At 37.7% G+C, this 24,105-nt stretch overlaps 1 protein-coding gene across 1 annotated transcript in view; it reads right to left on the reverse strand.

Moving 5' to 3' along the window:
• Window positions 1-24,105, reverse strand: part of BUB1B (BUB1 mitotic checkpoint serine/threonine kinase B) — a 29,934-nt gene that overhangs the window by 2,362 nt on the left and 3,467 nt on the right. The window contains 17 exon segments of the mRNA XM_058162110.1: window positions 7,374-7,480; window positions 7,703-7,874; window positions 9,259-9,401; window positions 9,645-9,806; window positions 10,732-10,841; window positions 12,507-12,650; window positions 14,473-14,627; window positions 15,210-15,484; window positions 16,589-16,691; window positions 16,823-16,904; window positions 18,628-18,677; window positions 19,137-19,276; window positions 19,385-19,491; window positions 21,450-21,667; window positions 23,012-23,106; window positions 23,473-23,672; window positions 23,751-23,929. Of these exon segments, the coding sequence (XP_058018093.1) occupies window positions 7,374-7,480; window positions 7,703-7,874; window positions 9,259-9,401; window positions 9,645-9,806; window positions 10,732-10,841; window positions 12,507-12,650; window positions 14,473-14,627; window positions 15,210-15,484; window positions 16,589-16,691; window positions 16,823-16,904; window positions 18,628-18,677; window positions 19,137-19,276; window positions 19,385-19,491; window positions 21,450-21,667; window positions 23,012-23,106; window positions 23,473-23,672; window positions 23,751-23,929 (2,442 nt within the window).

Raw genomic sequence — 24,105 nt, forward strand, 5'->3', positions numbered from 1 at the left:
CACCCGTGTATAAGATGCACCAAGATTTCGAGAGGTAAGCAAGAAAAAAAGGGTTTTGCCCACCCCAGCCCCCTGGAGCACTCTGCAGGCCTCCCAAACCCTCTGTGTATCCCATTTTTCACAAAAACAGGGTGTGCGGAGGATTTGGGAGGCCTGCAGAGTGCTCCTAGGTGTCAGGGAGGGCAAAAACGCCATTTTGTAAAAATGGGTGAAAAATGGGCCTGTTTTTTGCAAAAATGGGGCGCACAGAGGGTTTGGGAGGCCTGCAGAGTGCTCCTGGAGGGTGGGGAGGGCAAAAACATGATGCATGGGGGAGTTTGGGAGGTCAAAAACGGGCCCGTTTTTCATAAAAATGTGGTGTTTTTGCCCTCCCCAGCCCACAGGAACACTCTGCAGGCCTCCCAAAGCCTTTCGCATGCCCCGTTTTTGTAAAATGGGCCTTTTTTTGCAAAAACGGGACCCGCAGGATGGGGCTTTAGGAGGCCTAAAATGGCTGTATTCAATGTATAAGATGCACAACATTTCCACCATCTTTTTGGGGGCGGGGCCAGTGGTGGGATTCAGCCAGTTCGCACCACTTCGGGAGAACCGGTTGTTAACTTTTTGAGCCGTTTGGCAAACTGGTTGTTGGAAGAAATCATTAGGGCAGAGAACCGGTTGTTAAATTACTTGAATCCCATCATTGGGCGGTCCCCCAGAAAAGGTGTGTTGTATACTCCGAAAAGTATGGTATAGTTCTAAGAATGAATTGGATTCAGAGCACAAAATTAAGACTTAATATAATTGTTATACACCTGTAGGATTTCATGATTTCCAAAAAGTTTGTTCATTTCAAAGTGGAATACAAAATTTCAAATATTAAATAAACACATTTCAATTCAGGAACACAGTAAAAACTCTGCAGCTATTTCATAACAAATGGTCTAATTGTCTAAAACAACAATACGGTAACTAGACTTTTTAAAAAAATTACTTTTGCCATTAATTTTAGTTTTATATTATTTCACTGCATGTGTTTCTTCAAGGGCAGGCTTTGATGCAGATAAACAGATTCAAGGATGAACACTGATGTAGGCCACCTTCCTAAAATAAACCATTTTTTTCCTAAAATGAAGATTGTGTACTGTATTTTGTTTCTACTGACTAGTTTTGGAAAGAGGGGTGAGTAATACAAAACCACAATTGTACACACATTAAACATTGCCTCAAAAATGCCATGTTGCATGTCTGTGCCTGCTGAAAGAAAGAAAGAAAGTTCTATTTGGTCAGCATGGAGATTCCATAAATCATATAATAAAAATATCTTTATTATAAATAACTTTTCGAAGTTATTTTCTTTAAACAGGTTGCTAATAAGGAATTGAATACCCTTACTTTGTAATATACAGAATACATAAATCAAGTAGATTAGAGGAAGGATAGAAAAACCTATTTCTTTCTCACCAACCTATTCTTTGCTTCCCAAAATTCTTGATTTAAACTATCAAATAGATTGTTAACCTCAAGAGACTATGGCACATTCAGGAGGATGAACTGTAAAATAGGAAAACTATTTCTCAATTTAAACAGAGTTGGGATTTGAATTTTTCCCCCATCAGGTCAAAGAACCCTTTTCACTGAAGGATCAGAATAATTCATGTTGAAACAAAAAGCATGATAATTCAAACTGTAAACCCACATGTAATGTGATGTAATGCAAATAAGTTTATTATTTGAATTTTAGTGAACTAATGTGCCTAGACAGAAAAGAAAGCATCACTGGGAACACTTTGGTTAAATTTATCTAGCTGAAAACCTTCCATCTGTGCAATATAAGCATTAATTTAGGGATAGGAATGTGTTCCTGCACACATGCAAATATTTCAGTAGATATTCTGAACAGTCTGATCACTACAAGTATCCTGCTTATATCTGCTTGAAAACTCATCATATGCATTTCATTAGCCAGTTCAATGAAGCTGTTGATGCACATTCATCTATTTAAAGCTCACTCCTAAAAGGAAATGCTATAAAAAGGCAACCTTTTTTAAAGAATGCAACAGATAAATCTATCTACATTAAAACTGGGTAACTTATCAAATATGAATTGTTACAATGACGTATAGCTCTAAGAAAGAAGCCTATAGGAAATAAGAGTTTATACATTCCCTTGATTGTATAGGTGATAAAAATAAGCACTCTAAAGTTAAAGGCAAATAAGTATATAAATGGACAATTTAATACACTGCGGATCAGAAAGAGTTCAGTAGCATAGCTCTTGGTACATCTCACAATTGCTTAAATCAACCAAGAGCTATATAATATACAGATACCCCAGATTTCATGAGACTATTCTGAATCCCAATGTGTGATAAAAAGGCAAGTAGAATTCAGACCAATTGTAATGATTAAGTCAGTCAATCAATATCTTTTCTAAGTAATATACTTAAAATATTCCATAAAATGTGTTAGATCAGAGTTCCGCAATCTCTCCAGCTTTGTGGACCAGAGGTGTGTGTGTGTGTGTGTGTGTGTGTGTGTAAGGGGATGGTTTCGTGTGAGCAGTGGGCAAGTGTGCACATGTGCAGCTCCATTTAAGTGGAGAGCACACACACCTGCTGCTTGAGCAAATGGAGAATGTGTGCATGTGCTTGTCCATTGCTCATGCAAGTGGGAATGCATGTGTGTGCTTGCCCATCACTTCTGCAGCCCAGTTCCAAAAGGCTCAAGGCCTGGTAGTGGGCCCCAGCCGGGGGGTTGGGGACCCCTTTGTTAGATAGATAACAGCAAATTGATCAAAAATAGTCTGGCCAATTAAATCCAATGATTGCCATTACCACAAGCTCTCCTATTTATCCACCATAAACCTCAAGATCATATCTGTTTGCACTTCACTTTTTTAAACCATCTGCACTATTTTTGTTGCTCTCCATCCTCAACCAGTTGTTATGTTCAGTTTTCTCTCCAGAGATCAAGTGTCCTGGAAAGATACATATTCACACTTATTGTCCTCAAGGTTAAGAACCTCAGCAGGACATTTGTAAGTGGGAAAACCAGTTGCTTCAAATTACAGTTCTCACAGACATCATTTAAAAAATAGCCCATATATTACTGGTAGTTCTGTGAACATTTTTAAAAAAGTTTAGTTTTTTTAAAAAAAGTTAACATTTTCTCTCAGTTATAAATGATACTAAATGTCAACACAAATATGTTACACGTATGTTGGTAAGTAAGTGCTGTAAAAATGAATCAATTGTTCTTTTACATTCTTGCACATTAAATTACCTACTAAGTAGCATGGGCTTTCATCTGTTTTTCATCTCATTAAACTTACCCATACTATTTACTAGCTCTAGTTTATTGAATGATCTAGGCATTCATTTTTCCACAATTAAAGCCATACTGTATAGATAAACTCACAGATTAGATATAAAAAGTGTGTGTGTGTTGAATTGATAAGGGATCTGGCCCAAGTAATGCATGGGAGAGAAGATAGCATAATTTAAGAAAAGCAGTTGGAAATATAGTAGACAAAGACTATTGTGGGATAGTAGCCACTAATCTACACCTAAATTTGGAAACAGCACCAAATATTAATTACTTATATTAACAAAGATCAAGTGACCGAAGAATAAACAATACTCTCTATATTATAAAATGCTGAATTCTCACTTCATATCTTTTAATTATCACATGTGCTAAAGAAAGATATATATAGCAAATTTAATTTCAAGCCTTCAAATCAGGGAGCATTCTTTGTAATTTAAGAGAATTTATCTTGCCAGTCATTCCATGAGCTCCATGGTTGTATGGGGGACATTTATTTATTTATTTTATTTATTTATAATTTAAGTTCTATACCGCCCTTCTCCCGAAGGACTCAGGGCGGTTTACAGCCATATTAAAAACACAGAATATACAAAGTATAAATAATGGATTAAAATGAATTTAAAACGAAATATTTAATAGGCCTAATGAGCTAAAACGATCATAGACCGATATAAAACCCTTTAAAATTTAAAATTATAATAAATTAATTAAAACACACTTAGGCTAGTCCCGCACGATTAAATAGTAGAGTCTTCAATTCCCGCTTGAAGGTTCGGAGGTCGGGGAGTTGGCGTAACCCTGGAGGTAACTCGTTCCAAAGGGCCGGTGCTGCCACAGAGAAGGCTCTCCCCCTGGGGGCCACCAACTGACATTGTTTGGATGATGGCACCCGGAGCAGGCCCACTCTGTGGGAGCGCACAGGTCGTTGGGAGGCTATTGGTGGCAGAAGGCGGTCTCATAGATAGCCCGGTCCTAAGCCATGGAACGCTTTGAAGGTGATCACTAACACCTTGAATTGCACCCGGAAGGCTACCGGCAGCCAGTGCAGGCCACGCAGGATAGGTGTTATATGGGAGCACCGTGGTGCTCCCTCTATTACCCGCGACATGAATTTTGTTTCAAATTTAACATTTTAATCAGTATAAAATACTGGCTAAACAGTAGAATACATTGATTTTAAATAGAGATAAGAAGCAGTCTGCATCAATTGATTTACTCAGCCTTTGAGCAACTGAGGCTATACTACCTTAATGGTCTGGACAGCACTACTATTTGAGGTGGGGTTATCCCAGGTATGTCTTATCCTAAAGTTCTCAACACTGGAGAAAACTTTTCCATAGCCCCCATATGGAACGGGATCTCACATCAATAAGGGATGTTTAGAAGCTAGTTAAATTGTATTTTTATCCCACCATTTGTCCCAATAGCTCAAAACAGTGCAGAAAAGGCTTTTCTCTTAGCCCCACAACTGCTGTCCAAAAGCTAAACTGACAATGCAAAGACATGAGTTCATAAAAGTCACATGAAGTTTACGTGCTTAATCAGGGATCTGCACTATCCACCTGACAACTACAATATCTTGAAAGAATCTGTGAGCCACAGTGCAAAGTGAAGAGTCACTCGTGTCACTTCTAGCTAACCTGGCCCGTCCTCAAGAGCAAAGAAGCATAATTCAATGACCTCATTAAGTTATCCAAAGATTTCAGTGTGGTTAAGCATATAGTAACTAATGACAGTGATGGGGTCCAGTTATTTTTTTTTCAAGTGTATCACCTTGATATGCTACCTTTTCAAGTGTATCACCTTGATATGCTACTCAAAACCTATGGGTAAACTTTAACTCTGCTTTAGAGTATTGAAAAAGTTTCTGGAACAAGATATAGGGCTGTGAAGGCATCTATTCATCCTCAACTTGGAGGATAGGCTGGCATTGATCTTCAAAGACAAAGTGAAGGGTCAAAGAGACAAAGACTGTTTTCAAATGTCTGACTGCCGTATTCTTAGTATTAAAATTTATTATAAGTGTTTCTGGCACAAATATTTAGCAACAAAATGTTTGTATTTTCCAGGTACTAGATAATTCTTTGGCTAAATGCAAAGCATTAAAAGAAGTAAGAAGCCAAAGTACTGTGATGGGTAGCCTCTAGTTTTTACTTCTGGAATGGGGAAGATCTAATCCATCCACTCTTTTGGATAAACCCGGATAAAGGGATTAACTGTTTCTGCTGTAGGAGGCAGTTGTAGTTAATCCTGTCAATCAGTGACTAGATTCATATGTAGATAAGACATAATGTGGTTATCTTGGCTTTGACTTGGCATGTGAGTATAACCACTCAGCTTACTCAACAAACCATGGCTATAAGTACAACAGGATTATATCACAAAGTGTCCCTCAGCATTTTTTTCCACACTGCAATTCTACATTAAAGTTGATACCACATTCAATGTTTCTACTAAAAACATGAAGTAAGTTTTATTTTCTCGCTTCATTGTTTAAAAGACATTTAAAGACATCTTAGCAGAATTTACTTAATCAAAATTCTGGGCCATCCAACTCCCAACTAATTTCGACAGCTTTATAAAGTGTGAAAAAAACCACCCCAATTAGATAACTTTTTTTTTTTGCAAAACAATACCTATGCAAGGTAATAAAGCCATTCTTCCACATCTTCTCTACCTTAAGCAGCTCAAAATCAGGCAAGATGGCCACTATACTATACAGAAGAGACCTACTAGGAATCTTGGCTGGTTTAATCCAAGAGAAGGACCTTTTTTGCCAGAGCCCCTGCCCTTTGGAATATTTTTCCATAGGAGAAGAGATGTGTCCTCCTCTCATTTACCTTCAGGAAAAGCCTCAAAACTTGGCTATGCTGATTGGGTTGAATTCTGAAGGAGAAGCTGTTGGCTGGAGTTGATTGGTGCAGTAACAGAGAAGGAACCACCATCTCTTGGCTCCAAACACATGGTTTTTAGTTTGATTTTTGTTTTGTTTTTAATCTTTTTTTATATTTATAATTGTTGGGATATTTGTTTGAATTATAATATCGTAAGACAATCACCTTGAACCACAAGATGGGTGGCAAATAAATGTAATAATAATGTACTAGGTGCCTTGGGTGCAATCCCAAAACAACTGGAACATCACTTGAATACTGTTGGCATTGACAAAATCATCATCAGTCAATTGCAAAAGGCAGCTTTACTCAAAACAGCCTGTGATGATACCCTTAACACTATCAAATATCAATATCGGCCTATCCCAGGTCCTTAGGAAAGACTTGATAGGTGGACAAAAATGCCAAACCCTGTCTAAACATCTGGTTGACTGTGACAAACCATAATAATTGATTCAGCAACAGAAAAAACCTTCCTCATGACATGCTTATTCAATGGGACCCGAAGCGAGTCTTTCAAACAGCCCCATGTAAATCATACCACATTAGCCCACTTCAAAGTGTACAAGATGCCTATTTGTTATGTTGATATTAAGATTAAAAAAATAGTGTTAAACTGCAGTTTAATATAGTAACACCCTGAAACACAAAGTGCAAACTTGGGTCACGTATATGACTATGGAGATTCTGAGTCATCCAAGTCATGGTTGTCCCAAAGGTGCTTTTTCAGGAGGCAACTGGACTTTCTTGGGTTTTTTTTTTTTTTTTGGAAGATGTTTTGCTTCCCATCCAAGAATCTTCTTCAGCTCTGACTGGATGGTGGGGAATGGAAGGATTTATATTTCTTGCAGACAGCTGGTCATTATGACTGCAAGGAATATAAATCCTTCCATTCCCCACCATCCATTCAGAACTGAAGAAGCTTCTTGGATGAGAAACGAAACATCTTCAAAAGAAAAAAACAAGAAAGTCCAGTTGCCTCCTAAAAAAGCACCTTTGGGTCACATATACTTAAGTCCCAGGACCACATGTGGTTGTCACACTTACTTAACTAATTAACATGTTATTCTGATTTAAATATGTCTTCCCTCTCAATTAATGGTATCATTTGTCATGGTGAATCTAGAGTGGGAAAGAAAAGGCTCAGTCTTTGAAATGCTAAAAACTTACTGAGATAAATCTCTATTAGTTTTCCATCTGTCGTCTTCCCAATGAACTTGCAGGTATTCCCCAAACAAAATCAAATGGGCAGTATTTGCAATGCCAAGCATGTCCACCTGGAACGATTGAAGGATTTCTGTGTTAACAATAATGACTTGTAATTTCATAATCTTTAATCATTTGAGTCATATAATGAAAAAAGTAATCTCTTTAGTAGCAGCTTACTCCAGAAATATTACATCAACTTCAAATGTATTATTTCTGGGGTTTTCTAGTTAAGATATCAAAAATGTTTATATATTTTTAAAAAAGAGTTACCCAGAAAAATGCGGTTTTACCTGATGTACTGGGGTGTTTTCATTAAAAATCTGCTGTCCAATCTGGGTCCGAGTTATTGGGAAGCTTTTCAGTGAATTCTCAGTTGGCTGTCGTTTTAAATCTAGGCTGTGAGAGAAATCTACAATCTTCAGAATGTTGTTAGTTTTCTCCATGGCAAATGGAGTGTAAATTCTGAAAGAGAGATGATTTGCAGTTTAATTGAATGGCTATAGTATTTGCACATGCCCGTCTTACTGCTTCCCTCTAGTGTTTGCACTAAGAATTTGCTTCATTCTTAGCAGTGTATTTGATGTAAAGGAAAAGCAAGGTTTTACCTAAATCATTATCTGTAGATGGTGTGTGGGTGTGTGTATGTGCGCGCGCACATACATATGTTGAGGTACTTTGTATTTGATAAAAACACTGCCATAGGAAAATATTGAAAAAAAATCAACGGGTGGCAGGTGAGGATAATAAAAACAAGTAGTTGAAAGAAGGATGGGTATGTATGCATGTGAAACCATACTGGCTGTTTTGAGGCAATATATAAGCACCAAAATTAATGTGACACTTTTGAAAGTTTTTATCGTTCATTATAGTGCACCCACAGATTAAAAAAAATCGTTTTAATATCTTCAACTACAGAGGTTCGCAAATTATGCTTGAGGACTTTAGCAAAAATTGGATCATTGTCAGAAAAAAGGTTGAATACATATGAAGAAGTCTAGAAATGAGTATATGGGAGGATATCTGTTACAGGACATGCTGGACCAGATACTTCACAGCTATATATATTCTCATCCTTAAAACTACCCTTAAAACCAGAACAATGCCATTTGCCAAATTTAAATGGAGAAATAATATATGCAAATAATGGTCTGAAAACTGCATATAATATATATTTCTACTATGCCAGACTTCCTTTTAGTTACATTAATCCAGCTCTCAATATGCATTACCTCTTTTGGTGTAACAATACAACCCATAAAAAATAGTGTTACACATCAACACACAGGGTTCATATTGTACTAATCATGGAATAGGAATAAACTATATTAAACAAAATCACAATATGACTTATTCCTGTTGTGTGTATTGTGATTTATAAATTGTAGCTTATGGCAATTTATGAAAATTATTCAATAAGTTTTTTTGTAAACAACAATCAAGCAAATCATGTTTTACCTCAATGTGTAAAGTAAATTCTTTTCCTAATATGTTTTTTTCTCTGTACAATTGTTATATGACACTCAGTTCTCAATAAACTAGAATATTAATGATTACACTTATATGTTTGTGATCAATAACACTGAAGGTCACAGATGGCTCCAAATGGATTGGTGAGCTTCTTATAAATCTTAGGTACAAGTTAGGACAGAATACAATCAAACTTGAATTTACTGACCCAAGAGTCCATATAGTCTTTATTCCAACACCAATTTAGGATTAATTATTGTAATGATGATATTTTTTTCCTCAGTAACATACATTGCCCCAAATCAAGCTTGTATCTATCTGGAATATTATTTTGAATATGCCAGTCTAAAACCACAAAACTTGAGGTCAATAAACAAACCTGTCTCCCAAGAACAATGTTTCCGGATTCAGATTCCCGTGGATAATTTCCGCTTTATGCAATTTTTCCACCACTTCTAGGAGGTTGTCAACTATCGGCAGTACCACTTCTTGAGGGATAACTTTATCATGCTGGATCATATCCTGTGGGATGGGGGAATAAAAACTAGGCATAAGCAAATTTTCTATCATTCTGATCCCAACTAAGTTAATCTTGGAAATATCATGTCCATATTTCAAGCTTGCTTTTCTTAATCATATACATTTCTTTTTATTTTGCATCATCTACTTCCATTCTGATTCTTCATATAGCTGTTTTACTTACACATGAAGATAAGTGTGCATAATTTGCTCAACTCCTACACATTCAACAATGTACATACTGACCTGTACAGTGAGAGAGTGTATTGTTTCATGGAGAGTCACACAGCCATTGTGATATAAGTAACAAGTGCAGTATTGACTAAAGTTCTGGTCAAATTCAGCACCTAGACGCTCTTGAAGTACCAATAATATGTAGAAGTCCCATGGCACAGGCTCAAAATGTACCTGCATAAAGAATATTTACAACTATGACTTCCTAATAATCAAACCTCAGTAGCTATGCTTATCCAAATTTAAGGGATTATTTTGTTATCTGATAATGTACAATTATAGCTGATGTACACAGCCCAGTTGCTTGCTTGTGAGATAGCTGGCTGTATAAATTAGATAAACAAGTAAATAAATGGCGTGTTTATGTAGCAGATAAATTTGAGCCAATATGGCAGATCTCATTACAGAAATTGAAATACCATGCTTATATTGCAATTTCACCATGGAAAGATATTCTTTTATGACCATTGTGCTTCACTGCCTGTAGAAAATCTGAAAACATTGCCTAATTCCACCCTAGTAATAGGGTTGGGATGAGCAATCAAAATTGCATTAGAGTGGCCAACATAATGCAGGGAACTTCACACAGATTGAATTAAAAAGAATTGGTTATATCTAACAGTATCATTCTCTTAGCAAAACATTCTTTGCAGTTTGCAGACAATTCTTTGCATTGTCCGGTCTTTCTGAATACGGGACAATGCTCCCTAGAGAAAACCTGGGACACATTTTAGGCAGAACAAATAGAAGTTTCATTCAATTAAAATACAACTTTATTTCGCCTTACTTTTCATTGAATGATTGATTTTTTTTTAAAAAAAAGATAACACTATTCAGCTTAAAGCAGTAGTAAAAATTAAATCGTTTGCTGCCTTTCTACGTTTTTATGGTGAGAATTTTTTTGTATTTTTAACTGTTGTTTGAATAAGAGTACATTTTTGTTTTTAATTAGAAAACAATCTTAGAGGTTTGAACAACTTGTCATTTTAGAACAGAAGCAAGAGAACTGCATTGCAAATTAAAGGGCTAGTTTGAAGGGCTTCGTAAGTGCTTAATGAACTGAAAGAGTTAAAGGATGATCAACATAAAATAATTATACCTTTATTAAAAATGCTGAATCCTTATTTGTTATGTTAGCTGATACAGCAGAGAATATCTTGTCTTGCTCACTTATCAAATACTCATGAGTAACATGATAAGTAGCATTTCCTGTTGAAATAGAATTGTTTGCAAAAAAATCATTACTAGAACATTTCATGTTCTTAACATCTTTACACATCTAGAAATAATATTTAGGCATATGAACATTTAATTCCAAAAAAACTACATCTCTGCACACCTCTAGAGTTGATATGGTTGTTTCTTTATTAATCTGGAATTATTGGGAGGATAGTACAATGGATTGCATGTGGAGGATTGCATCATAATCAACCTCACTACATGCATATTTATTTGTATTGTGCAATGTTTCAGAAATGCTTTGAAACCTCACATGAGCACAGCACCTTCCTGCTATTAATTAAAGCAACTGACTTTTTTCAGATATCTGCATGAGCACAAAGTTGTCTCTGCTTTGAAAGCTGCATTAAAGAGGCAGCTTCCTACAGTAGCATTTTTTTCTTCAGGCTCATGAGACAATTTGAAAAAAGCTAGAATCCTTTAAAGCCATGATGTCAAACCTATGGCACGCATGCCAAAGGTGGCACACCAACTGTTGGCCCAGTTCAGCTCTGGCGCGCATGTGCGCGTGCCTCCTGCAGACCAGCTGGTTTTGGGATCTCTGCCACACATGCACGGGGGCAGGGCACATGTGGGATGCGTGGGGTGCACATGCATGCATGGGCAGGGTGCATGCAAGGGCCATGCGTGGACCCATGCGTGCATTGCATTTTAAGGGTTCAGGCGCATGCTTTCAGCGCTCAGTCTGAAAAAAGTTAGCCATCACCGCTTTAAAGAATAGTAGGAAAGCACTATGTTTGCCCAAGATTAGAAGCACATCTCCTAAATTATTTTCAATCACACACAACCCTTATTTGGACACTGTTGCCCGCTGTAAATGTAACCTTTTAATGGCACTAATGATATTTTCTACAGTAGTTTAATAGGATAAATGTTTTAAATGTGATGAGATGAACAGCTGAATTCCTTGGCCAACTTTCTGTGATTCCCTGTATCACTTTCAGGATTAACTCAAGAGAAAGAGAAGCAACTGAAATTTAAGGCATCATCAATTAGATTCAGATAAAGCATTCAGAGTTCGCAAAATACACTTCATCAAGTTTGTTAAAGATCAGCATCTGCATGGTAACATGGTAAGTTAAAACTGAGATAAAATAAAATACAAAAAAACTAATACAATTCTAGCCTTAAGTAGCAGACTAAATCTGGGTTCTACATTTTAATCCAAGTTCCAACTACTCATCTGAAGTTGAAAACAATAAGAACAAATCACTTTTCAATCTTACCTGAAGTAACTAAACCCTGCTTTAGAAACCAAACATGAAAAAAATAAAATTGACCTAGTGGAACAAGACTTAAGCAAGGAGCATCTTAGCAAGGTTCAAATCACTCTTTTTGACCTTTAATTTCCCCAAGTTAACAAAAGATTAAGCAATTCAACTTCATAAATTCTAAGGCAGGGGTCTCCAACCTTGGTCCCTTTAAGACTTGTGGACTTTAACTCCCAGGGTTGACTCCCGGGGACTCTGGGAGTTGAAGTCCACAAGTCTTAAAGGGACCAAGGTTGGAGACCCCTGTTCTAAGGGGACTACAAATAAGATGTGAAGTTACATGCTGGCCATGGCTTTTCCACTCTCCCTCTAGACTTTCTTATTAAAACAGATTATACCATAACAAGACTATAATAATCCTCACCTAAATTAACTTCTTTTTCCAATTCCATGCATGGCATAATCTGATCCTCCTGTTTAAAGTTAAATGCCTGAGTCAAGAAATCTGGAAGAGGTTGCAAGAACTGTTTGCGTTGTTCAGCATTCTGCAAATCCTCAGAAAAGTCATCTAAAAAAATCCAAAACCATAATTTGTCAGATAACAATTCCATACCACATAGTAATTTTCCTCTATAATAACTATACAGAAATTGAATATCATTGTTCAAGTAAGCTGTTTCCCACTCAGGATGTCTTTTATATGACCAATGTGTATTTTCTTGCCTTATACTTGACAGCATTGTCCAGCTTGACCTGGTATTGTCACCATTAACAATATATAATACAGCTTTGCATGAAACAAGAATCCAGTTAACTTTGTGACAGTGTCCCAGCACTCCTCACCCCTCCAAGGAGATAAATGAATTAGGGGCAGCAAAGTCAAGTTGCTCTGTTCTAAAACTCAGGAAGCCACATAATTTGCCAACTCCTGTATGGCTCACAGACCACTAATGCTAAGAAGCCTTGCAAAAACTCCCTCAAACTGTTCCTGGTATATTGATAATACAGTCTTCAATTATTAATTGAATCAATTAGAATGGTATGGAATGAATTAGAATAGAATAGAATAACTTTGTCACTTTGAATGAACATTAATCGGCATACATGAAAATGAAATTTCGTTGCATACAGCTCTCAAAGGGTCACCGTGTTCAATATAAATGTCGTGTCCCCCTCCCCCTCTGACGACCGGGTCTAGGAAGTCCGTATCAAGCATGGCAACAAAGCCTGCCGCTTTGCCAAATTCCTCCGAGGCTTCTCAGGGCAGGCAGGAGTCCAAGTTATGACTTCAGCAAACTAGATGAGACTTTGCTTGACTCAAGCAGGTCCTTTATATAGGCTGTGGGGTGTGACTCCATGACTCAGCATTTATCCAGGCCTGCCCCTCCCTTCCTTCTGCTGGCGCTGCCTTTCAGATCTCTGGAAGCGAGGATCCTCCCACTTTGAATTGTCTTCTGCTGTTTGAGAAAGGGAGGGGTCAGAAGGAGTAGGCCCGAGTAATTCCAATCCGTGGCTGACTTCCTCTGATGGCTGAGCCAAAGGAACACATGTATGAGTGAGGTTTGTTTGTTCATTCCTGACATCCTGTCCCGGCATGGGGCCAGGGCCGGGGGCTGGAGGCATGACAGGCCGTTCATCTTTATTATCAGACTCGCAGGCCTGAGAGGAGACGGGAGGGGCCCGGCTGAGGAGAGGAGGGAGGACGAGGCACAACAATAAACTATATAACTATGCATATACCCACATATATTATATGACACAGAGAAACAACAGTCTAGTTTGGATGTATACATGTACATGGCAAGAAAAACAAATCCTGTGAGTTTACCAGATGGATGGCACAGGGTACAAAGCTGTTACAGAATCTGGCAGTCCTGCAAGAAATACTTGGAAACCTCCTCCCAGAGGGGAGTAACAGAAACAGACTGTAAAGTGGGTGTGGGGGGTCTCTAACAATGCTTTGAGCTCTAAGGATGTAGAGCTTATAAGCAGTATCCTGAATAACAGGAAGCAAGCTTCCTATAATCTTCTCAGTTGTCCTTATTACTCTCTATATGGACTTTCTATCTGACATATTGCTGCCACCAAACTAAACAGTGATGCAGTTTGTTAAAATACTCTCAATCATGCCTCTGTAAAAAGTGGCCAGGACAGATTGCCACCAATTATATGTAGCAACTGTTCATAAAAAATGAAGACTGGAGACTGAATGAACTCCAGGAGATTACTGAAAGGCTGTACCACTTCTTCCAAGGCTAGTATCATAATACCCTCCCTTGAAGAAATGTTAACCAACTACTTTTGCTAAATAGTTTATAGAACATAGTTACAAATTTATAGCTATTAGGCATATGTTTTGAGCCTGGAATAAGAAAGTAAGTTGCACTCACCAGAGGCATTTTCAACATCATTGGTGATTTCATCAGTAGTATGAATCAATTCCAGTTTCTCTGGAATTTGTTCCAATTTAACAGTAGAGATTTGTGTTGGGGAATTTGATGATGCTGAAGATCTGGTATCTTCCTGGCTCGCCTCCAAAATTGGACTACACATAATTGGAAAACAACTGTATCAGATTTACATCCTGCAAATTTATTCAAGCTGCCAAAAACTCCAAAGAGCACCCTTTTAAAGTGATTTTTTTTTCTGAATCTCCTTACAGTTAGAAGGTAGTAGAGCTGAATATCATTAATGTACTAATGCCACTTTACTCCAGAGCTGCATATAACCTTTCCCAGCAGTTTCACATATAGATATTAAAAAGCATGGGAGAAAAGTGTTTAATGCATTATTTTTAACACAATTCATGAATTACTATTAGTAGCAACATTCAAATATAATTTTGTCCTGAAATTCTACTTATGAGGGGGGCAAGTGTAGGTCTCAAGTTTACACAGAATTTTATATGACAGAAAATATTTGAATGCAGTGATAATATATAATTCTCTTGATATTCTCATCAGCAAGTAGAATTTATTTCTAATTTTATAGCAGAATAATAGGTAACTAATCTGGGGAACATTGTGAAATTCTGTAAATTATATAACCACAATATATGCAACCAAAATAGCTGTATGTTCAATCCTATATAAACATTCAAAAAGTGTTGACCTCCCAACTGAGTTACCTCAGTTTTTTCACATAGATGGACTCCTCATACTGTTCTTCACAAATAACTGTTTGTTGATTCAAAAGTATAGTCTTAGATTCCAGACATTCTTGCTCTAGTTTGTCACCCAGCTGATCTCTCTGTTCTGTTATTCCATGGAAAGGTGTTGACACTAGATGGGCAGCCCCAACAAAATCACATGTGTCTTCAGGATTAGGACAAAGAGTTTTGTTCTTATATAAGCCTGTGACAATTGCATCTTCACTCAAGGGTTCAATTCCTTGAAAGTTGTCCTACAGAAAAATGCAGAAGAGATCACAGCATGAGTATCTCTGAGAAGACTGATTCTGTGATTCAGATAGGCTTTGCAACACAAAATAATTGGTTTGGAATTCTATTAAAATAGATTTATATCCTAAACTATTTCAGCAGCAACTGAAACTTTTACATATAATTTTTCCAAAATTCAATCCCAAACACAGAGTAGATTTTATTAGTTATTTTGAACAATTCTAAATAACCAAAAACGAATAAGTTGTTAAAGAAAAGTGAGTTTTGGTTCTTTAAAATGATTATGATAGCTGGCAAATTTATTTTCCTACTTATTAGCCTATATCTAGAATTATGTTTCTTACCTTTTATTTTGTGCCACACTACTTTCTGAAATATACTGATGCATAGGGTAAACTGAACAGCAATTCATATTTTATTCATATAGACAGACAAATATCAATATATAGACAGATACAGATATACGGATTGCTCATTCAGAGTCAACTAAATGAAAATGCTATAAATTTGCTAACATTTGCATATACATATGTGTGGCTAGACAAAGGCATCACCTACTAATGAAGAACTTTATCTTGGGATTGTGCAGAAAACATAAAATGATTTGCACTTGGCTTAATCTCAAGCAGCCTTTAGAGTGAAACTTGAACTAATGAATCATATTTCTGGTAAAAGTGATCTATCCCTGAAAGATGCAAGATAGTAGGGAGGTGGGGGAAAGGTCATAGTATGTATCCCATCATGCACTACATTTGACAAGTTGCCAGTATATAATTTCTGGTAAATTACAAGTGGAATGTAGCCTTAATCAAAAACATGTATTTTTCAAGCTTGAAATGAAGCTTTTATATGTAGATGAAACTTAAACTGAAGATCATCAGTTGTTAAGAAACAAGTTTACAGATCAAGCTCAGACCACTGACCCTAGACCTATCTATGTATTTTTAAATATGTACATCCACAGATGTAAGATGGTAGAACCCTAAATTTATTGGCTTGTAAACATATTTTTGATGAAAGTAGTATTTTTACAGGCAGGAAGATATAATGGGTTTTTAGAGCAAAATATACTCATAACATGCATCATACAAACTATGAACACTTACAGAATTTCCAGGAGGTATGTTTTCCTTAGCGGTGACACTTTCTGAAAGTTTGCGGACTGTGAGGGGATATCTATCATGTACCAGTGAAAGGCCAAGTGAAAAACTAAAAGATAGAACAAATGCATATTTTGATGACACTGAACATTCACTGAATTCTAGAATCTTATTTAAAATACTGGACTTGCAATGTGCTGAAATATACCATTTATTAATATTTAAAAAGTTTATATTTACCTGGCAGTCTTACTTTCTAGAACAGATGACTCATCAAAAATAGAGAAAGGCATAGAATTCACAGCTGGACAGATCTCAGCATCTGAAAGATAAGTTGTTGAGTTTTATGGTTGCCAGCTTAATATTTTCCAGAGGTTGAGTACATTAACAATATAATTATCAAGAACACTTTAATATCCTATCTCTAGATTCATTGACTTTATAATTTTTTTCTGAAACTGGCATCAGCTCACAGCAGATTGGATTATTATAGTGAAGAGAATTACATCTCACTTAAAAAAAATTCTACACAACTTTTGTCAATTATAATTGTTAGCAATTGTCAGTCTTCCAGCTGAACAAATTAATACAGGGATCCAGGAGTTTATATAATAATAATAATATCTGAATTGGCTCAAATCCCCACTCATAGTCAAGTTCATGTGCTTAAACACCATAACAGTCTCAGTCTAACTTTTTTTTTTGTTTACATTTATATCCTGCCCTTCTCCGAAGACTCAGGGCGGCTTACAGTGTATAAGGCAATGATTTAATTACTATGAAGACACCATATCAGAAGTAAGGCACTATAGATAATCCTCACTTAGCAATCACAATTGTAATTTGGAATCAAACTGGAAGATTGATTACTAAGCAGAAAACCATACAACTACAACAGACTTCAACCTTACTTCCCCTTCAATTGTTAAATGAAGTAGTGCAGTTGCAATGCAAGCAATCACGTGACTCCAACATATTTTATTTTCATTTGTCCACATTCTCCACATTGTTTGCCACAAGTGATTGCAAAACACACAAATGGTGATCATATGACAAGGAGCATTGCAATAGGCATAAATACACACAGGTCACAAAGCATGCAGATCACAGTTATGAAATCATAGGATGCTGTGATGGCTATAAATCCAATAATTGGTTATAAACTTTTCACTGTTTTAATTTCAAATGGTTGCTGCATGAGAATTGCCTGTATGTAAATCTCTGTCCTAGGCAGAGTGAGATATAATTACAATAGTCATTCCTAGTCTCAATTCCTTCCTCCAAAATGGAAATAGAAATTTTGGAAGAACACAGCATTTCCCACTATTTTATTTTTAGAAAACAAAAAATATCACACCACAAACTGTTATCTGGCTTTTCCACTAAAAGTCCTTAACAACATTATTATGCGATAGGTGACAATTTTTCTGCCATTTTCCCAATCTCCATAGGCTTTAAAGAAACCTTTCAGCAGCTGCTAATTGCTGCTGTTTGTAATTTATTCTAGTCTTTTGTGTCCATTTTCCTCAAAGATAATGTACAATAACAGTTTTCAAGCAGATTAGAGACACCAAGATGGCCAAATCCCTTTTTAGACAATCAAAGCAACCATCCAAGTTTTCCAGATTCAGCCTCTTTATAAAGGAACATAGGAAGAGGGGGGAAAGGGAACAGAAAGGTCCATAAAATGGTCAAATGCTTTCCCATCAACACCCTAACATTATATATTTGTATAAACTTACAAATATAATCTAAGATGCTGCATGATTAAATTTGGCTTACATAATGATAAACTAGGTGAGTGGCTATATAATGGCTAGGAGAGAAGCAGTATGTCCCTCACTAGAACTAAAGAATTTCTCTCCCTGCAAAGCAAGCTAATGAAGTTTAAATTGCAATTTGATTATTTGCATGCTCTCAAAAAGGAAAAAAAAACTTAACTCACTTTACCAATGGTTAAGAGATTCATATAAAAATACTTCTCATCTTCCCTTCGGTTGGACTCATGATTTGGATTTTTAAAAAAATCTATAAATATAACTTACCATTGGAGTTTGAATTCTTGCACCGATTACTTTCAGTCAGCTCAAAATTGCTTTAAGGTGACAGGATGTAAAACAGAAAGGAGGTTAATAAATAGATATACTAATACTTATTTAAATGTATGTGTGCAAGTAATCGCTTTGAATTATTGGAGATATATATATATAAATAAATAAATATATAAAGGTAAAGGTAAAGGTTCCCCTTGCACATACGTGCTAGTCGTTGCCGACTCTAGGGGGCAGTGCTCATCTCCGTTTCAAAGCCGAAGAGCCAGCGCTGTCCAAAGACGTCTCCGTGGTCATGTGGCCGGCATGACTTAACGCCAAAGGCGCACGGAACGCTGTTACCTTCTCACCAAAGGTGGTCCCTATTTTTTCTACTTGCATTTTTACGTGCTTTCGAAACTGCTAGGTTGGCAGAAGCTGGGACTGGTAACGGGAGCTCACCCCATATATATAAATATAATCTTTCTTCCTCCTTTCCTTCAGCAAAGCAATCTTCCCATTACCTGTTCATAGAAAAAGACTCTGGAAGAAACCCTTCAACAACTGCTTCAGTATCTAAAACACGTTGCTGTTCAGTTGGGGAAAATTTCAAATCCTTTGACGTGGCAGAAAATATGGCTGCAGTCTCTTGTTCTACTTGTTGCTGTGATCGTTGAATAAACAATAAAAATTTGACAACATGCATCAAATATAATGCAATTGCACAGAAGTTAAATAATAAGCGTATGGTAAAGCCAAAATAGAATATTACCTGAGTGCCTAATTTCTGCTTATTTGCTTGCTGCTCTCTCACCACTTTTTCCATTTCTTCAATCTTTCTCTGCAACTCAGCTTTTTTTTGTGCTAAAGCCTGCAGTTCTTTTACATGAAAGAAAAACAAGATATAATCTTCATAGCAAAAAGCTGTAGCAAAATGCTAGAGATGGCATTAAAAAAAATTGCTTAAACTCCTATGTAATATATAACTCCAGCTATTCAGCATCGTAACACTAACTATATCATTCTCTAGATCCGTGATGGCAAACCTATGGCACGCTTGCCGGAAGTGGCACACAGAGCCATCGCCTGTTGCTCTTCTGAGTCCGGTGCGCCAGCTAGCTGATCTTCATGCACGCAGGAGCACCAGAAACTGAAACAGCAATTGCGCAGTGGTGCATGCAAGCGCCAGGAAGATGATCTTCTGATTTCTGGCATGCACGCTGGCCACCTGGTCTTCTGGTGCACATGTGCACGCAAAGAACAGTTCATGTGCCCAAAGATGTGGAGATGTGATCCCGGCAGCCACTTACTAGGGGAGAGAGCTGTCAGCCAGTACTGGCAGGCCAGGACTTCCCTCCCTCCCCGCCCGAATGGGCTTCTTACCCAGCCCCAGCCCTCCAGCCCACGGCAACACGCATCCACAGTCCGGAGCACCTGGTCAGCTTGGACGCCCCAGAAGAGCAGCGCTGCTTGTTCTTGGTGACTGGTCATGGGGGGGGGGCAATGGGTTCTCCTCCAGAATCCTGGGCACAAGCAGGATGAGAACCGCTGCACAGCCCCAGGAAAGTAGCAGGGGTAGTGCTGCTTGTTCTGTGGCGGATGGTGGTGGTTGTCACCCTGCCACTTGTGGCTGGGATTCTGGAGAACCGCCCCCTTCCCTCGTCCACCACTGAGAACAAGCAGTGATGCCCCTGCTAATTTCCTGGGGCTCCGCAGCAGTTCTCACCCTGCTGTTTGTGGCTGGGATTCTGGAGAACCGAGTCCGTGCTGAGAAAATGTCAGTCCGGCACCAGGGTGAGGACTACTGCGCAGCCCCAGGGAAGTAGGATTCTGCTGCTGCGGCAGTACTGCTTGTTCTCGGTGGCGGGCAATTCTCGCCCTGCTGTTTGTGGCCGGGATTCTGAAGAACTGCCACCCCCACCTCACCTGCCCCCAAGAACAAGCAGTGCTGCCACAGGAGCAGAGTCCACGCCAAAGGAATGTCTGTCCAGCGCCAGGATAAGAGACGTGCTGGCTGGGAAGTGGGAGCACTTCCTTTGCTGAAGGGGTGGGGGGTTTGTGCTGACTTGTTCTTGGTGGCGGGCACTTCATTGACACTCTTCCGGGTTTTGGCGGCGTCCCATCCCCACCCTGTTTTTGGTCCCAGGAGGCTTCAGGGAGACTTGCCCGGCCCAAAATGGGCATTGGGGGGTGCAGTGCGCATGGGGTGTGTATGTGGAGTTGCACATGCATGCGAGGTGGGAGCACGCGCGCATGCAAGTGGGGGCGGAGAGAGTGTGCGGGGGTCATGTGCGCACTGGTGGGGCTTGTGGGGGGCATTGCATTATGGGTGTAACCCCATTCTAAAGCCTAATTAAAATAAACATGACTCCTGTGCCACAAAATTGTGTAGAATCGATACAGAAAAGGATTTGCAAATTAGCACAAATATTTTGGAAAAAAAGAAAGGAAAATAGTTTTTGTATATTTCAAAATCTTCCATTACTTCTTTTGTTTAGAAAAAGATGACTTGGGCACATTAAGGCATGTCTTGCCACTTATATTTAAGGGCTCATTAGAAAATTAAAATTGCAGCACTCTTATCCCACCTTAAGAAAAACCTCTACTGTGGGGTAGAGAAAGAGTACCTTTTAAAAAAAATACATGCCATATTACAACTGCAGGACAGAGATGGTTTCAATTGTAGAATAACCCAAAGAAGTATTTCAAACCTTTTTCAACCATATGATGCTAAATATAGCAACCTATGGAAATTATCAATGCATTCCCCTCAAAATTCTTAAAATACTGACATTTAACAATTCTGGAAGTTTCTTTATAGTTTTTGGATCTAATACCTTCCCTTCTCTTTTTTCTGTAGATTTCATCTCTAATCTCTTCGAAGGAGAACTCCTCTACTCCAGCATAGACTCTCTCTTTACAATACATGGGCTGTTCTTTCTTTTCCTGACCATCTTGATGATGGCTTTGCACACGATGTAGTGGATCTTCCTCTTTTCCAGGTTTTCGGGCACTTAATACACAGTTAATGCTGGACTCTATTTTATGAGGAGTCCTGAAAGGAACATGGAACAAAGAGAGGATGGACCAAGTACAAATAATCAAGGAATTAGGAAGACTAATTTATCATAAAAGAAAAGGTACATAAAAAAACCTCTCAGTCTCTAATGAAAAACAATAAGGAAATTACATGGTATTTTTCCCCAGAAAAATAAAAGTAACAGCAGCTTTGGAGGAGATGGTGGAGGGAACATAGGTGTAATTTACAAACTGGCTTCCACTTTGAAAACCTATGCTCCAAATCTGAGCAAATTTAACTTCACCATAATCCCAGTTACCATTAAGTTTGGAGTTTAAAAAAAATCTCTCCCATTTATTCCGAAGGTAAAGAAAACATGTGGAAAAAAAATGGAGTTGACATAAGCTGATGCTTCACAAGAGAACAGGGAAGGCCTTGGTTTTAAAAAGGCCTGCTTTTGCATTTCCACTGAAATGATGATTTTTGTCCCCACAAAGCTGCCACTAATTGTAGTTTGTATGGAGGGAACTATCTACAACTATACCAATCTCTTCCACAGAAGAGATGTTCAAACTTTTTAGGGCTGCATTTCCCCCATACCTATTCCTCAGCTTGTAACAAGGTAGAGGTATTGATGTTCTATATTATTGCCCATATTTGCCAATAAAAATATTCAGAGCACCCAACTGATTTTATGTTATGGGTACAACTACAGGCCAAATTTTCTAAAAGGAAATTTGTTTTGCTATTTACAACTACTGATTTTGCAAGCAATTAATCGAACCGAACACAATCACACTTTTCCAGATGAGGACTACTTTATTCAGCAAATAATATATCCAGATAAATATACAATAGTAATTCTCAGCAGTACAAATAATCAGAAAGGTTATTAATGCAGTAGAATAGCTAGGAACAAACCCTCTAAAATGTTTCTTAAACTGTCCATCATTCCTTACAAGCAGTTCCACCAAAAAGATGCATACAAATGGTAACAGCTCACTACTAAAGGAGTCAGTTACATCTCATAAGATAAGTAAGGGTAAGTAAATATTTGCTACAAATTGCTCTATTCCTAACTGTTTCAGGGCAAAATTACATTCACTGGTTTTTTAGTTTCATTTTTGGAGGTTGGAAGAAAAAGCATTAAAATATCTAGGCAATTTATCCTTTGATGTAGAAATTGGAAGACAATTTTTGTTCTTTGGGATTATACAAAATAAAATAGTCTTCTCAAAGGAAGACAGTTCCCATATGGAGTACTTTATTCTCAGATTTCTTGAGTAAGACCACAGAATAGCAGAACCCACTAGAGCAGATTTATAAGAGTACTTCCCTCCCCACCCCTACTCAGTTAATAGTCTAAGGTTGAAATCTTACATGGCCTGCTGCTGTGCAGTCTCTTCAACATATGGAGTAAAGCTGGGGGTTGCAGCAGAAGCCATGACACTGGAATCTGTATTGGTTCGAGGACGCTAAAACAAAAGATAACAATTTTTATCTTAATAGATCAACTGCTGGCCCATGTTTGATTTGTAGATATTTTATCTATAATCTGATTAATAGACAGTTGCTAAAAGCAAAGCAAAAATGTACTTATGTCACATTTGCAAAGTAATGCAAATAAGCAGAAAACATTCATAATACCTTGAAAATTTGTGGAGCCTAAATACAGCTAAGGGGAGAAGGTTTAGAAGAAACCTATCTAAAGACAGTGCCAAGATAACAATGAATCCTTAATAATAGGTTGCTTTTTTCCGCTGAAGTATACATCGTTGTTTTATATTGACATGCTATATATATATATTTCAACAGCATTAAGCAGATTTCCTATTTCTTACCCTGCCTGTGGTCCAAGGACCTGCTTTCAATTCATTCTCCTTTGATTTTGTGGGTGGAGGAGCAACCCAAGGCTGTGGTGTAAGTACTGGAAGATCAGGTGTAGAATCTGCAAGTTTGTTTTCATCAAACACAGAAAAATTGGGACGAACTGAGGCTTGCTGAGATGGTGGGTTTTGGAATCTCTGTCCTTGGCTTGGGACTGCAACACATCATTGCATAATTAGTATCAATGTTTCATTAAAAATTGGCACATGATAAGAGCATAATAAAAACTTACCTTTTACAGCATTTCCTACACGGCTAATTGGGGCTTTTATGATTTTCTTTCCTCTCCCCTTCAGTTCTGCCAGTGTGGTTCTCTGTGGTTCAGAAACAGTACTGTCCAACTGCTCCTCAACATCACAATCATTTTCTAGCTCTTCCAAAACCTGTCGAGACACACGGGCTTGGAACTCCCTACAAACAGAAATAGCAAGACTTCAGCTATCATTCCTGCCTTTTTGCTTCCTAATGAAGCAGAGTGTCTGAATCCAAATTAATTCATGTAAGGAGATTTTTTTTTTTTTTACAGCAAAGTACCTCCGCTAAATTCTTCCCAGTGCAGCCATGCAATTATCATTCCTATCTAAAGC

Source organism: Ahaetulla prasina, chromosome 1 (genome assembly GCF_028640845.1).
Source record: "Ahaetulla prasina isolate Xishuangbanna chromosome 1, ASM2864084v1, whole genome shotgun sequence".
Classification (NCBI taxonomy): Eukaryota; Metazoa; Chordata; class Lepidosauria; order Squamata; family Colubridae; genus Ahaetulla; species Ahaetulla prasina.